Raw genomic sequence first — 14,335 nt, forward strand, 5'->3', positions numbered from 1 at the left:
AAAATAAGTCTCAAGATTCTGTACACATGTAAGTGTTAATGTAAGAAAATTTATTATATTATTTGAGTTAGGAATATAACTTCATTCATACAATCAGAATTTCTTTGTTTATTCTTTAGCCATGTTCTGGCCTTTAATATTGTTTCTTTGACAGTAATACAGGCAATTTTATAATTTAGCCATATGCTTTAAGGTCCAGAAAACAAACTTAGATTAAGACAAATAAGATAAAACAGACAATAGAGATACTCAGTAGATTTACTTAGATCCATTCACTTAGCATCAGTGCATAATATATTTCAAAAGCGAGCATATATCAAATGCAAAATGGATAATCTTAATTGGATTCAGTAATTGGATAAATGGTCAAACAATTTTCACTGCATATGCTTTGGGGCATGCATTTCATTCCTTGTTGATTTGCTTTATTGAATTAACATGTTAATTATTAGTTTTGGTAGGAACAGGGAAGATAATCATAGGAAGGAGCAGTAGTAGAGAATATGTCTCTTGCTGCTGCATGAAACACACATGGCAGGTGATGATACCAAACAGTTAACTCCTAGAGAGACCTAAATGGCACATCTTGGCACATGTGGATAAGTATAATGTTTATTAATCTAAAAAATGAGAAAATATTATAAAAATATAAGAAGTAGAAAATCCTACACAAGTTAAAATACAGAAAAATTTTAAGCAAAGTTATTTGAATCAGGCAATATTTAATGTATCAAATAGTAATCTTAATAACTAGGTATAAAGTAATCTAAACCCAGGACACTAACCATGTCAAAAGGCAGCAGACATCCTGACCTCCCCAGAATCCTTTGCCAGGGTTAGTGTTCTCTGATTACACATTTAGGCACCCCCTGGTTACAAGAGTACTTGTTTATTATTGATATTATAAAAATAACCATTCTCTAAATGATTACACATAGTAAATAAAATTAGAACTATACATAAGGATTTGAATAATTGCAATTTCTTTAAAGGACCACCTGCAACTTCTGCCTGCTTCAGAGACCTGAAGGGGAGAAAAAAAAAAGAAAAAGAAAATGTGCTTAATAATACATCTACAGTGCAGCATATTAAAAAGAAAGTTTGGGACCTTAATGCTTTCCTCTACTCTGTATGAACTTTTACAATGGCACCAACCTTAGGGTACCATCTCCATCAACAGTATTTTGCTGGCAGGGTGTTCATTTCTGGTATCTGTATAAACCCTTTTTGTATATATAATTAGAAATAGATATTCCACAGATATCTGGGACTGTTAAAAGAGATTGGCTTCTCTCCCTCCTACAGGAGAGAGCCAAGGGAGAAATACAGCCAATGAGAAATGCTTGTAAGGGATGTACACAATCACTATCTCAGAAGGAATGTTGAAAGCTGAATTTAGGAAGCCAGAACGGCATAAGATAGATCAGACTGTACAAGTCCTTACTTTAGTACTGGAACTGTGTGCCTATACTGCTTCATTGAAAAGAATTCCTTTATTTTTTTCCTAGAAGAGTATGATTAGGATGGCAAGGGAGATTATCCGTGCTCCTAGAATATCTTATCTGTTGTTTCTGCTTTGTTACATTTAATATATTAATTAATTTAAATATTCAATATTTAATTAGTATATTAATACAATTTATAATATCTAATATTTCTGATTTGCCCAGTAGACCATAAACACTTTGAAAGAAAAATATCTCCAGCTTACAGGACCTGAAAGAATATTTTGCACATGGTGTTTGCTCAATAAGTATTTGTTTGATGGGAAAGAGGAAGAGGAAAAAGGGAGAAAAAGAAGGGAATCCAGTTATTCTTGCACATACTTTTCTCTTTCTGGAATGCTTTGCTTACCCCAACTAACTCCCACTAACTCCCTGACTCTAACTAACTCCTACTCCTTTAGGACTTAGTCTTAAATATCACTATCTCTAGGCCCTGTGGCTGCTCATCAAGGTAGAAGTCTCCTGCTCACTCTAATGTTTACAAAATGATAATCTGCAATGTTTTAAGTAAATCATGTTCAGTGTGTGATTTAATCATTCAATAAGCTTTTTCACATATGATAGCGACATGTTATTCTCTGGCATAGTTCCTGTTTCATGTGAGGTCTTTATTAAATATGAATCAAATGAATGATTTATTCACTTAGATCTCTTGGATAGAAGGGCTGTATACCTACATGTTATACAAAGAACATGCGGAGGACTAAAGAAAAGAAGAACAGGATCTCTGTGTTCCTACGATGGTAGAATTATTATGTGGAAGAGAGATAAAATTTTGCTTGTGATACAAATAGAGCCAGAAAGAAGGCAGCTACAAGGACTCAGATTTTGGAGCAAAGGGAGTAATTTCATTTAAAGTAGGTTTTAAACATTTTTGTACAACTTAAGCAATACTATTTGCTTGCTTGTTGTCTTTTTCACCATACTGGGTGTTACATCCCCACAACTTATTTATTTCATGATTGAAAGTTTGTGCTTTTTGACCACCTTCATCTGTCTTGCTCAATCCCTGCCTCTGGCAACCCCCAATTTGTTTTCTGTACCTGTGAGCTTGGTTTTTGTTGTTGTTTAGATTCCACATATAAGTTAGATAAGATATTATTTGTTTTTCTATGTTTGACTTATTTCAATTAGCAAAATATCCTCAAGTTCCATCTATGTTGTTGCAAATGGCAAAATTTCATTCTTTATGGCTGAATAATATTCCACTGTATACATATATCACATCTTCTTTATCCATTTATCTATCGATAGGAACTTAGATTTTTTCCATATCTTGGCTACTGTAGATACTGCGTGGAACATGGGGATGCAGATGTCTTTTTAAGACATTTTTGTCTATAATCATTCATACTGTATTCTGAAGACATAAATATATGATTTTGTATGTCTATGCATTGCATATGACAAAAGATGAACTATATATTTAATATACTGTTTTATGACTCACTTTTTAATGTAACATTATTATAAGAATGCTTATATATCAGAATATAGATTCATCCAGTTAATATCAGTATAAACATGTTATTTATCCAGTGAATATCTTTCATAAGACATATAATATTCCATTATTAGATTGCTATACTTTTTTAATCAATCTTCATTTATTGGTCATTGGCTTGTTCACATTTTTTCATATTTTCCATGTTTTAATATAAAACATTTTTTGTTTTATTATTTTATTATAAAACATGTGCAATGAACATAATATTCTGATAACTACACAGTAAGGCATTGCATAAATTATTTATTTAGGTAATTTATTAGTATAGAATTATTAGGTCAATGAGCAATTAGACCAGAATAAAATTGAATGAGCAGCCACAGGAGGTAGTATACTTCCCATTACTTAAGATATTGAAGTAAAGTTTGAATGTCTATTTTGCAGGGGCATTGCAGAGAAGTGATCAGCATTAGATCAGAAGAGAAATAGATAATTCTAAAATTCTTTCCAATTTTGATATTCTATGATTCTGTGAGTGCTAAGGACAAACTCAACCTTTTGCTTCTCTTCTCTCTGTGACACATTTGAGAGAAGAAACTATGAGTTATTCACGTTCTATATCCAGTTCATGTAGTAGCCTCATGTCCATGGATATAAAAGTGTTCTGTATTTTGTATCTCTAGGAGATACTTAATGGTGTCTATAAAGTACATGATCTTCACTCAGTGGGGGAGTATATTTTCATCTCTATTCTCTCTAAAAGTGATTTTTCTGCCAAGGAGAAGGGATTTAAATTCCCATCCCACTTCCTCAACATGGGAGAATACAGTTTCAATGAGAATCCTGAGATCTATAGAACATCACAAAAAGAGAAAGAAAACATCATGCAGAGTAGGAAGGAAATCACTTTCTCATTACAGATCACAGGAACCATGCATTTAAAAAATCTGAACTTGGAGCCATTGTAGATAGTCCCCATAATTATCTGACATTGATATTAAGTGCCCTGAGCAAACATACCAGAGTAGACCAGTGTAGGACAAGAAGAGCATGGAACACAGAGGAGAAGATCAGCAGAACCTGCAGCAGTGAAAGAAAAAGAGGTAATATGCTGGACCAGGAAAAAAAAATCTATTAAACACAATTCCCTAGCAGTTTAAACAATTTCTAGTGAAGATTAATTGACATAATATCAAAAAAGTATACTTAGAGTATATAGTGACCTGCAATCACATATAAGTTAACTGCTTAATGGTGGGTATAATCTTATTCCATACTCCAGTCGTTTTCAATTCAAATGGCTGCTGATCTTTAAATAAAATCCAGGGCAAAATGCCCTCCAGATAGTGTCACAAATATATATGTGGATTTTGAAAAGATCTCACATAAATGACATTCATAATTCTTATGTCCAGTATCGGTTAGGTAAGACAGTAACATTGTTCAGGTGGCTACCCTACTAAAACTTAGTCAGGATTAGATATATACACATCACAGGATTGTGATTCTATCACACTGGAAATTTAATGTCATCATCACAAAGTTATTATGAGATTTATAATAGCAGTGCATCCAAGCATATTTACACACTATTCATAATACCTGGCACCTAACATTACATGCTAAATGTAATTCCTCTGAATGCAATCCTTAAGCAGAAGAGCAGTGCCTGGTGGGACAAAGAGACAAGAGTATTCTAGTTTAAAAGAATGCAGAAATAGAATGGAGGATAAAAGCAGATGAAATAAAGGGATATAAGCAACTCCACATTTCTTGAAGAGAAAGGAAATAGATTAAGTCCAAGTTTTCCAAAGCAGATCTTGGAATGCTAGCCCTGCATGGTGTTAATATGAATGATCCACAGAAAAATGGTTCCTCAGTCGAAGAATTTTGGACAGCAACATACCATATCTGCTTTCTGGAAGATCAAAATAAACACCAGCATATTAAATAAAGGCTCCTAGAAGCCCTATGTGACTTGATATTATCAAAGTTAAATAAATAAAGTTATGTACTAAATAAATAAAACTATATAACCTGATATTTATCGAAGTTATTTGATATTAGATTTTCATATAATTCATTTTTTAAAGAAATCTATAGAGATCCATTGGTAATTTCTGTTCCCACTGGAATCAAAGACTCATATCAATGCAATTGCCATTTTACATAATTCAACAAAAATTGAAAAAGCATAGGTTTTGTGCTCAGACAGACCTGAGTTCAAATTCTGATTCTACCCCTTCCTATATACATGACTTTGAGCAAATTAGCTCAGTATCCCCCTCAGAGGATTTTACAACCTCTGACCTTTTACAACCCTAACCTTAACCCTAACCCTAACCCTAACCCTAACCCTAACCCTAATCATCAAGTAGTGGATATTTGGCAGTTTTGCAGTATTCAAATCTGGATAAATAAGAACTACAAAAAAATTTGGACTGAAAGCAATGATTTTATGTGGAAAGTGGATGCTGAATAAAGCTGGAGAACTTGATAAACCTTTAGAAATCTTACACATGGAAGGGTTTTAAATGAAGTAATATGATGCATTCATGTTTGAATGTTCTCTATCACCCAAAGATATAAAAGTGTTTGCAAGAGAGCAATTAAATTAATGCTCTGTATTAGTAGTTCTCAACCTTTAGTGTATCAGAATCATCTGCCAGACTTCACTACTAGCGTTTCTGATTTAGCAGTCATGGAATGGAGTCCAAGGAAATTGCATTTCTTGCGATTCCCAAAGAGATGTTGATGCTAACACTGATTCTGCTGATTTGTGGACCACACTTTATGTATCACAGTTCTGTGTAGCATGGACTTTTGGGTAAAGGATAAAGTCAGCTGTGGTTGGATATATTTGAAGTAAACGGAGTAGTGAAGCGTCTAGGTACAAAATCAGATTGAAGTGTAGATTTAGTCAGAAATAGATAATCTTAATGGCAAAAGGTTTGGGACAGAGAATGGATCACAGTAATCTAAGATTTTAGAGTTAGATGCTATTTCATATTTGACAAGAAAAAAAAATACATTGCCTTAGAAGATCACTATGTTTGAGAGGGCCCAAGAGTTATAACAGTTAAGACATTGGATAAGTCTCTCAAGCAGGAGTCAAGTTTTCCTAATGATAGGATTGAGGCAGGGAGAAAAGCAATGAATCAAATGTAAGCACCTCACACGAAAGAATAGGAATGGTCAGTAAAATTATAGTGACAAGGAAAGAAAGAGGACAGCTGGACAAATGATGTGATGCTACCTCATGGTACTTGACACCTGGCAATTGAAAGGAGCAGCTTCCCCTGGTGAGGGTTATAAGGGTAACAGTATTTTCCAGGAACCATTGCAAATAAGGCCAAAAAAAGGGTGAGTGCATGAAGAGTGTTCTTTGAATAGCACTGACAGACAATCAGTTTGCAAGTAAAATTCAAGTTCCATAGGGCACAGTAGAAAGATCTGGGAAATATATCCACAGTGCTTAAGAAAACAAATATATGAGGAGATTCTATTTTGATAGGGGCAGTGGAGCAAGGCAAAGTGGCCAAGGATAATAGAAATAAAAGACAGAATTAACTGATCTCAAGTTTCTGAATTGAACTTTGGCATAACACTTGCTCTTGTATGGCAACTGACTTGAGTATCCAGCCTTACACTGCTTCCCTCTGTGAAGCAGTACTACTCATCCAGGGGATGGCCTATTATTCCCCCTACTTAGGAGGATTAAGAAATGAAGCACTTTTGGTGGGAGGAAATAAAAGCAAGCAAGAGAGTAGCCATAAAGTCTAGAAATTAAGATAATATTTTTGTTTACAGATTAGAACCTGCTTACTTACTTCTTTTTTTTTAATTTTTTAAATTTACTTATGATAGTCACAGAGAGAGAGAGAGGCAGAGACATAGCAGAGGGAGAAGCAGGCTCCATGCACCGGGAGCCCAACATGGGATTCGAACCCGGGTCTCCAGGATAGCGCCCTGGGCCAAAGGCAGGCGCCAAACCGCTGTGCCGCCTAGGGTTCCCTGCTTACTTTCTTCTTGAACGCTATCAGTACAGGTTTATTCAGTGAAAAATAGCAACACAAATAACCTGAGGCAGGGATCACAAATGCATATATAAGGAGTGATGTAAATGCTGCATTAATGCTCTATGTTCATTGCAACTCTGACTAAATTATTATTAGGACAAAGGAACGACACACTGAACATAGGAAATGTCATTGAACATATCATGTTTTTTTATGTAGACTAATAAACCATTTATTACATATATTTGTCTATGTTTCTAGACACTCTGGCCTCCCTGAATAATGAGAAGATAGAGACTCAGGCTTGGCCATTCTCAAGTGATCTTCAAAGGTCACTTAAACAATATGAATTAAATTCATTGATTCCTTCATTCGTTCAATTCATTCAGTAAATATTTATTAAGTAAATCAATGATGAATACATAAATATTTATTAAATAAATATGTGTCGAATACTTACAATGTAAAATAGGAACAAGAATAGATTTTCCCTAATAGGTTAATTTTTGGGATTAAATATGTGGAAGTAATTTATAAATTATAAAGCCTTGTGTAACTAGTAGAAAATTTCTGAAAATTATTTTAAATATTAACATGGATAATTCTTTGGGTCCTAATATGAAGGAGAAAGTCCCATATAACATATGTTTAAAAATATAAAGAAAAGCCATGTTTTTGGTCTGAAGAATGTTTAATTATACTGAAGTTGATATATAGTTTTGGGATATTTAGTCAACATTTCAAAACAACTCATTTTGAAGAAATTTGGCAGCCTGCTTTGAACAGTTGTTCTATTTTTAATATCTAACTATGGGATTTAAAACATGTTTAATGTAATTACTAAATGTTATTTATTTTATTCTGTCAAAATTTTAATTTTTATGTTTACCATGTATGCCTCCCTTAATTTTCTGGATGACTTCGTCTGTAGATAACAATTTGGAACACAGTGTAAAATTAAGTAAATCAAGTTGAAGTTTATATTAAAAGCAGATTTTCTAACCAAATGTAACACTGCTTATTTCTTTATATGTCATTTTTTCTTATTTTCATGCTCTATAGTGTTTTCTTTATGATACAAACTGTGCTCAGTGAAATAATTCCTCTCTTGATACTATCTATACACACATTCCTCCTCTCTCCTTTTTTTTTTTTTTTTATAAAGAGATGGAATGACATTTTTGGAGAAGAACATACGGCCTTCGATTAAGCTAGAATGTAAATTGCACTTATTGTGTATCCTTGGGAAAAGATATTTAACAGATCTGAGTTTGGAAAACCAGAATAATATCACCTACATACGAAGTTGTCACAAGGATTAAAGGAGATACTACATAGCACATATCACCAAAAATTTAATGTCAGTCCTCTTCCATTTTCTCTTCTTTTGAAGATACATGCATATCTATATAAGCCTTAAAATGTCAGTTACTCATAATAGGCTTTAAGGAGAAATGGAGTGATATCATTTTAATTACTCAAATAGACTTCATAATTCTATTTTATGTTAGCCTATGGGACAATTTCCCTAATTCATTATTAAATCATATATCTATAAGAATATATGCTTTCTCAGTGAAAAGATTTATTTTTCCACATTTTTTAAGTTCTTAAGTGCTTAGAACTCTTCTTCTATCTTCATATACCCTCTTTATTCTGCCTACACAAATAGTTTCTTCAGCCACAATGCCTATCTTCAGGCGACGATTTCTTGTCAGATCCTAATAACAAATATACTCCAGGTTTATTCTACTTTTAGGAGACTACGGCAGTCAACTTTTAGTCTAACTCAGAGAGTGGAAGCATAGCATCTTTTGGAGGAAATAATTTGTTCTTTGGCTTTTTTTCTGTTAGCTTGAGGTAAATAAGCACTTAAGTCTGAAGAAAGATGAAAAAGGAGAGTGAAACGATAAGGTAGGTTGGGCTCAATGATGATATGGCTGTAGGTACACCAATTAGTAAATATGAGATGAACTCTTTCAGCCTCGGAAAATACATAAGAACACTGCATAAGATAATCATACCACCCATGAACCCACCCAAGGAAGAAGTCACTCTTTTGGCTCCAAAGTTGGATAAAATCCGTCTCTCCTCTGCTAGTACCAAGGCATATTAGAAGCAGCAAGCTGAATGCAAAAGCCATAGCACAATTAAGAAAATCAGAAAAATGAACTGTTGCTTCATTAGCAAGTAAAAGGCAAACATAATTTGGTGGAGAATCTCGAAGGAAAGCATTCTCTTAACTCCCATGTAGTTAATGCACCTTTGATAGTTACAATCTGAGAACTGAGCAACTGTAGATGCACCTGAGTATAAGCCTTTTCTCTGCAATATATTAGCCTGAGGACCACAGGGAAGGAAGACCTTATAGTCCTCTGACTCCTAGTTTTATCCCACTCCATCATAATGTCTAAAAAAAGAAAATTAGTGTCCCAATGAGCTAATAAAATGACAATTTTGTATGCTCACAATAAAAATATGAGGCCATTAGTCAGTCACAAGTAAGGACCTAGTAAGTGTCTGGGAACAAATTCCACAAAGGAGTAAAAACACAATGTCATTAATAATAACATCAGTAAAGGTAAGTAGAAACCTAATAAGAAGCAAGAGACTAGTCCTGGTGGTTTAGAAGATAAATTGTCCTTTTTTCCCCCACAAATAGAAACCATTTTATATGAATATCTTTAGTATAAAAGTAAAAACTCAGGATATACTAATATTTAGCAAGCATATACTGTGTGTCCAGCACTATGTTTGGCACAAATTAAAGCAATTAAAAAATAAATATTTTCTTAGTCTTTGTAAACTAAATGCTATTACTTGAAAATATTCTGATTTTGCCACATTTACTGAAATATATTGGAGTTAAAAAATTTAACATCCAGGATTGGTTGGGTGAATTATACAGATAGAGCATCAGGGATCTACCAAAATAATAAGGTATTAATTGGTCAATATCTGGAAGAACAAGAAAATAAACAGAAATGAGCATGGAATTTGAGGATATCGTTCCTCTAAAGGTATCTACCAGTTGCAGAAGAAAGTCCTTAGAGGCTGACAACTTGCAAAAAATTCAGAGGCAGACAGAACAAAAATTGAGGATCCAGATTTACGAGGAAGATGACCCATATTAATTCCCTAGGCTTGGGGTTGCTACTCTGATGGGCCACATGATAAGAATAAGGGCAAAATAGAAACAAACCAGCTCTCTCAATAAATAAAATAACATTTAAAATCTTCTGAACTTTTTGTTGAATTCAAATAATCTAGGATTGCTAGTACCCCAGAAACAAAGTAAAATCCTATCTGTAAGAAGATAACATCATTGTAGGTCTCAAATCATCTTTGTAATTTGCCATATACATTTTCAGCACCTAATCAAAAATAAACAGATATACATAGTGACAAGACCATGTGATAAAATAAAACAAGAGAAAATAAGAGATAATAGAAACAGACTCACAAGGAATCAGATAATATATTTAAATATAGATTTCAAAATAAGTATGGGTAGTAAGAAATGAAAGACAATATTTAGGGTTTTTGGATATAACTAGAAATTAAAAATAAATACATGAAAATGCTAAAATACATATAGTAAATGAAAGTTGAAAGTCAACATATGTGTTAAACAGCAGATTTTATAGCATTAAAGAGAGAAATGATAAACTTGAACATAGATCAGAATAAAACATCCACAGTGATACATAGAAACAAATGGATGGAAAATGGATGTAGGGTGCATTTTGCACACAGTTAGAATGTCTGACATATGTTAATTGCTGGCCATGGTAATTTTAAAACATAACCCCCACATTCCTTTACATTTTTCCCATCACTTCCTACAACTATGTCCATTGCCCTTGAATCTATCATCTGTGACTGCATAACCAACAAAATAAATTAATTAATTAAAAAAGAGACATCACTACAGGACTGGAACATATTTTTTCTAAAAGCTATGAGTATATTATAAATACTTTGTGAGAATGAATTTGAAAATTCAAATGAAATGAGCAAACCTCTAGAAAAATAAAGATTACCAAAACAGTCACAAGAGGAAATAGGAAATATGGAGTAGTCACATAGCCATTAGAGACATTAAATTCATAGTTAGAAATTCTTCACATGAAGAAATTTTGAGGCCCATATATAGCTCCACCATGGAATCTCTCTAATCATTTAAAAAATAATTCAATGTTACACAAACATTTCCAGAGAATCCATCAGGAAATATTCCCCAACCTATTTTATGAAGCTAGCTAATGTTGATTCAAAAACATAACAGTAGAATTGTGATAAAGGAAAATCTTTTTTGCCCAAATAAGCCAAAAGAATCATAAATATAGAGATAAAAATCCTAAACAACTTTTACCAATGTCCCTATCAAGTTAGGTTTATTGCAAAATGCAATCCCAAGTTGGCGCTCAAAAACTAATCCATGAAATTAACCACACTAACATAAGTGAGAGAAATGTTTAAAAATTAATTAAAATGTTTGATAATTTTGACATGTATTCATGATTTTTTTTTTTTTTTTTTTTTATTTATGATAGTCAGAGAGAGAGAGAGGCAGAGACACAGGCAGAGGAAGAAGCAGGCCCCATGCACCGGGAGTCTGATGTGGGATTCGATCCGGGGTCTCCAGGATCGCGCCCTGGGCCAAAGGCAGGCGCCAAACCGCTGCGCCACCCAGGGATCCCTGTATTCATGATTTTTAAACATTTCAATGGTTTAAGAATGAAAGAAAATTTTCTTAATCTAAAAAAAGTGTATACACACACACACACACAAACCTATAAACCAAATATCGTACCTTCATGGTGCAAAATCGAAAGCTTTCCTTCTCAGGAATGACACCCAGTGCTTTCACTTCCTTAGAACATATATCCAGAGGAGGACTTGCTGGAGCATATGGAATTTTTATTTTTATTTCATAGGGGACATGAACTGTTTTCCGTAATGGTTATACCAATTTACATTCCCATCAACAATGTACAGGGTTCTCTTTTTTCCCACATCTTAAGCAACATTTATCTTTTTGATAAACACTATTCTAAAAGGTGTGAGGCTATATTTCATTCATGGGGTTTGATTGCATTTCCCTGATAATTAGTGATGTTGAGCACCTTTTTATGTACCTGTTGGCCATTTGTATTTCTTCTGTGGAAAAATGTCTATTAAGTTTCTTTGTCCAAATTTTAATTGGGCTATTAGGGATTTTATGTTGTTTTGTTATTGAATTGTATGTATTCCTTATATATTTTGGATATTAATCCCTTAACAAATAGATGGTTTAATAAAAATTCTCAATAAAATAGGTATAAAAGGAAATTCTTCAACTCAGTCATGGCCATTTATGAAACTCCCGTGGGTAACAGCATAATCAATGAGAAAAAATGAGTTTTTCCTCTAAGATCTGGTACAAGGCATGCCCATTCTTGCCTCTTCTATTCAAAATAGTACAGGAAATTCTAGCAAAAGCAATCAGACAAGAAAAAGAAATAAAAGGCATCCAAATCAGAACAGAAGTAAAATTATCACTGTTTGTAGATTTCATAATCCTATATATAGAAAACCCTAAAGATCCCATGCAAGTACACATGCACACACACACAATCCTGTTAGAACTAATAAATAAATTCAGTAAAGTTACAAAATACAAAAGCAACATACAAAAATCAGTTGCACTTCTTAAAACAAAAAAGATCTATCTGAAAATGAAATAAAACAAAAGACAATTTCATTGACAATAGCATCAAAAGAATAAACTACTTAAGAAATTTAATGAAGAAGATGAAAGATCTGTACACTGAAAACTATAAAACCATGCTGAAAGAAAATGTAGAAGGCATGAATAAATGGAAAAATATCCTATGCTGATGGATTTAAAGAATTAATACTGCTAAAATGTCCATACAAAGCAACATACAGACTCAATGAAATCTCTATAAAAACTCCCATGATTTTTCACAGAAATAGAAAACAATTGTAAAATTCTTATGGAACCACAGAAGACTCCTCATAGCCAAAGCAATCTTGAGAAAGAACAGAGATGGAGGCATCACACGTCCTGATTTCAAATGATATTACAAAGTCATAGTAATAAATAGTACGGTACCAGTATAAAAATGGACACATAGACCAATGGAGTAGAATAGGGAGTCCAGAGACAAGCCAAAGCATATTTGGTCAACTGGTTTTTAACAAGAGTGCTAAGAATGTACAATATGCATAGTCCTTTCACTAAATGATTTTGGGAAAACTGAGTTGCCACATGCAAAAGAATGAAATTGGATCCTTATCTCACAATATACACAAAAATCAACTCATATGTTTTAAACAGTTAAATGTGAGACTGGAAACTATAAAACTCTTAGAAGAAAACAGGGGGAAAACTCTTTGACGCTGGTCTTGGCAATCATGTTTTAGACATGACAAAAGCTTGGGCAATAGAAGCAAAATAAGTAAGTGGGACTCCATCGAACTAAAAAGCCTCTGCACAGCAAAGGAAACAGCAAAATAAAAAAAGGTAACCTACAGATTGGGAGACAACATTTGCAAACCATATTTCTGATAAGGGTTTTAACATAAAAAATACCTAAACATGCATACTTTGAGACTTCAGTCAAGAATTTACTCTAATATTAATTTTCAAAGAATTAAAATTATAAGCTTGAGCTACATATTTTAGTGATATTTAATTGATAGATTAACAACTACACTCAACAACAACAAAGTTTTAAAAAGCACTTCAACAATGATTTATTTCTCCTCCTATAAGTTGGGCTGTACTAATTGTCCATGTTTGCCTTCTTTGCATAGTAAAGAAAATAACTTCTTAAAAGTTTATTTATTTATTTATTTATGCCTACAATAGACTCATTTTACTTTATTTTAATTTTTTAATTTTTTTATTTCAAGTTTTTATTTAAATTCCACTTTGTTAACATACACTGTAATATTAGTTTCAGGACTAGAATTTAGTGATTCATCACTTAAAACATGCAGTTCTCCTTCCAAGTGTCCTTCTTAATACCTATTATTAACCCATTTAACCCACTTCCCCCAGTTCCCCTCTAGTAACCCTCAGGTTGTTCTCTATAGTTAACAGTTTGTTTTCTAGTTTGCCTCCCTCTTCCCCTGGTCCGCCACTTTCTTCCATTCTGTGACTTAGATTCCACATATAAGTGAAATCAGATGGCATTTGCTTTTCTCTTATTTTGCTTAGCATAATATACTGTAGCTCCATCCACATCATTGCAAAGTAAGATTTCATTCTTTCTTATGGCTGAGTAATATTCTATTATATGTTTAAAATGGCATGTCTTGGGGTGCCTGGGTGTCTCAGTGGTTGAGAGTCT

The 14,335-nt window shown here is 33.2% G+C and overlaps 1 protein-coding gene across 1 annotated transcript in view; it reads right to left on the reverse strand.

The window, feature by feature from the left end:
• Positions 1-761: 761 nt before the first annotated feature.
• C9H8orf34 (chromosome 9 C8orf34 homolog) overlaps positions 762-14,335 on the reverse strand; it is a 376,775-nt gene continuing 363,201 nt past the window's right edge. The window contains 2 exon segments of the mRNA XM_041768603.1: positions 762-1,024; positions 3,973-4,032. Of these exon segments, the coding sequence (XP_041624537.1) occupies positions 1,017-1,024; positions 3,973-4,032 (68 nt within the window). The 3' untranslated portion in view covers positions 762-1,016.

The sequence above is a fragment of the Vulpes lagopus genome, chromosome 9, assembly GCF_018345385.1.
Source record: "Vulpes lagopus strain Blue_001 chromosome 9, ASM1834538v1, whole genome shotgun sequence".
Classification (NCBI taxonomy): Eukaryota; Metazoa; Chordata; class Mammalia; order Carnivora; family Canidae; genus Vulpes; species Vulpes lagopus.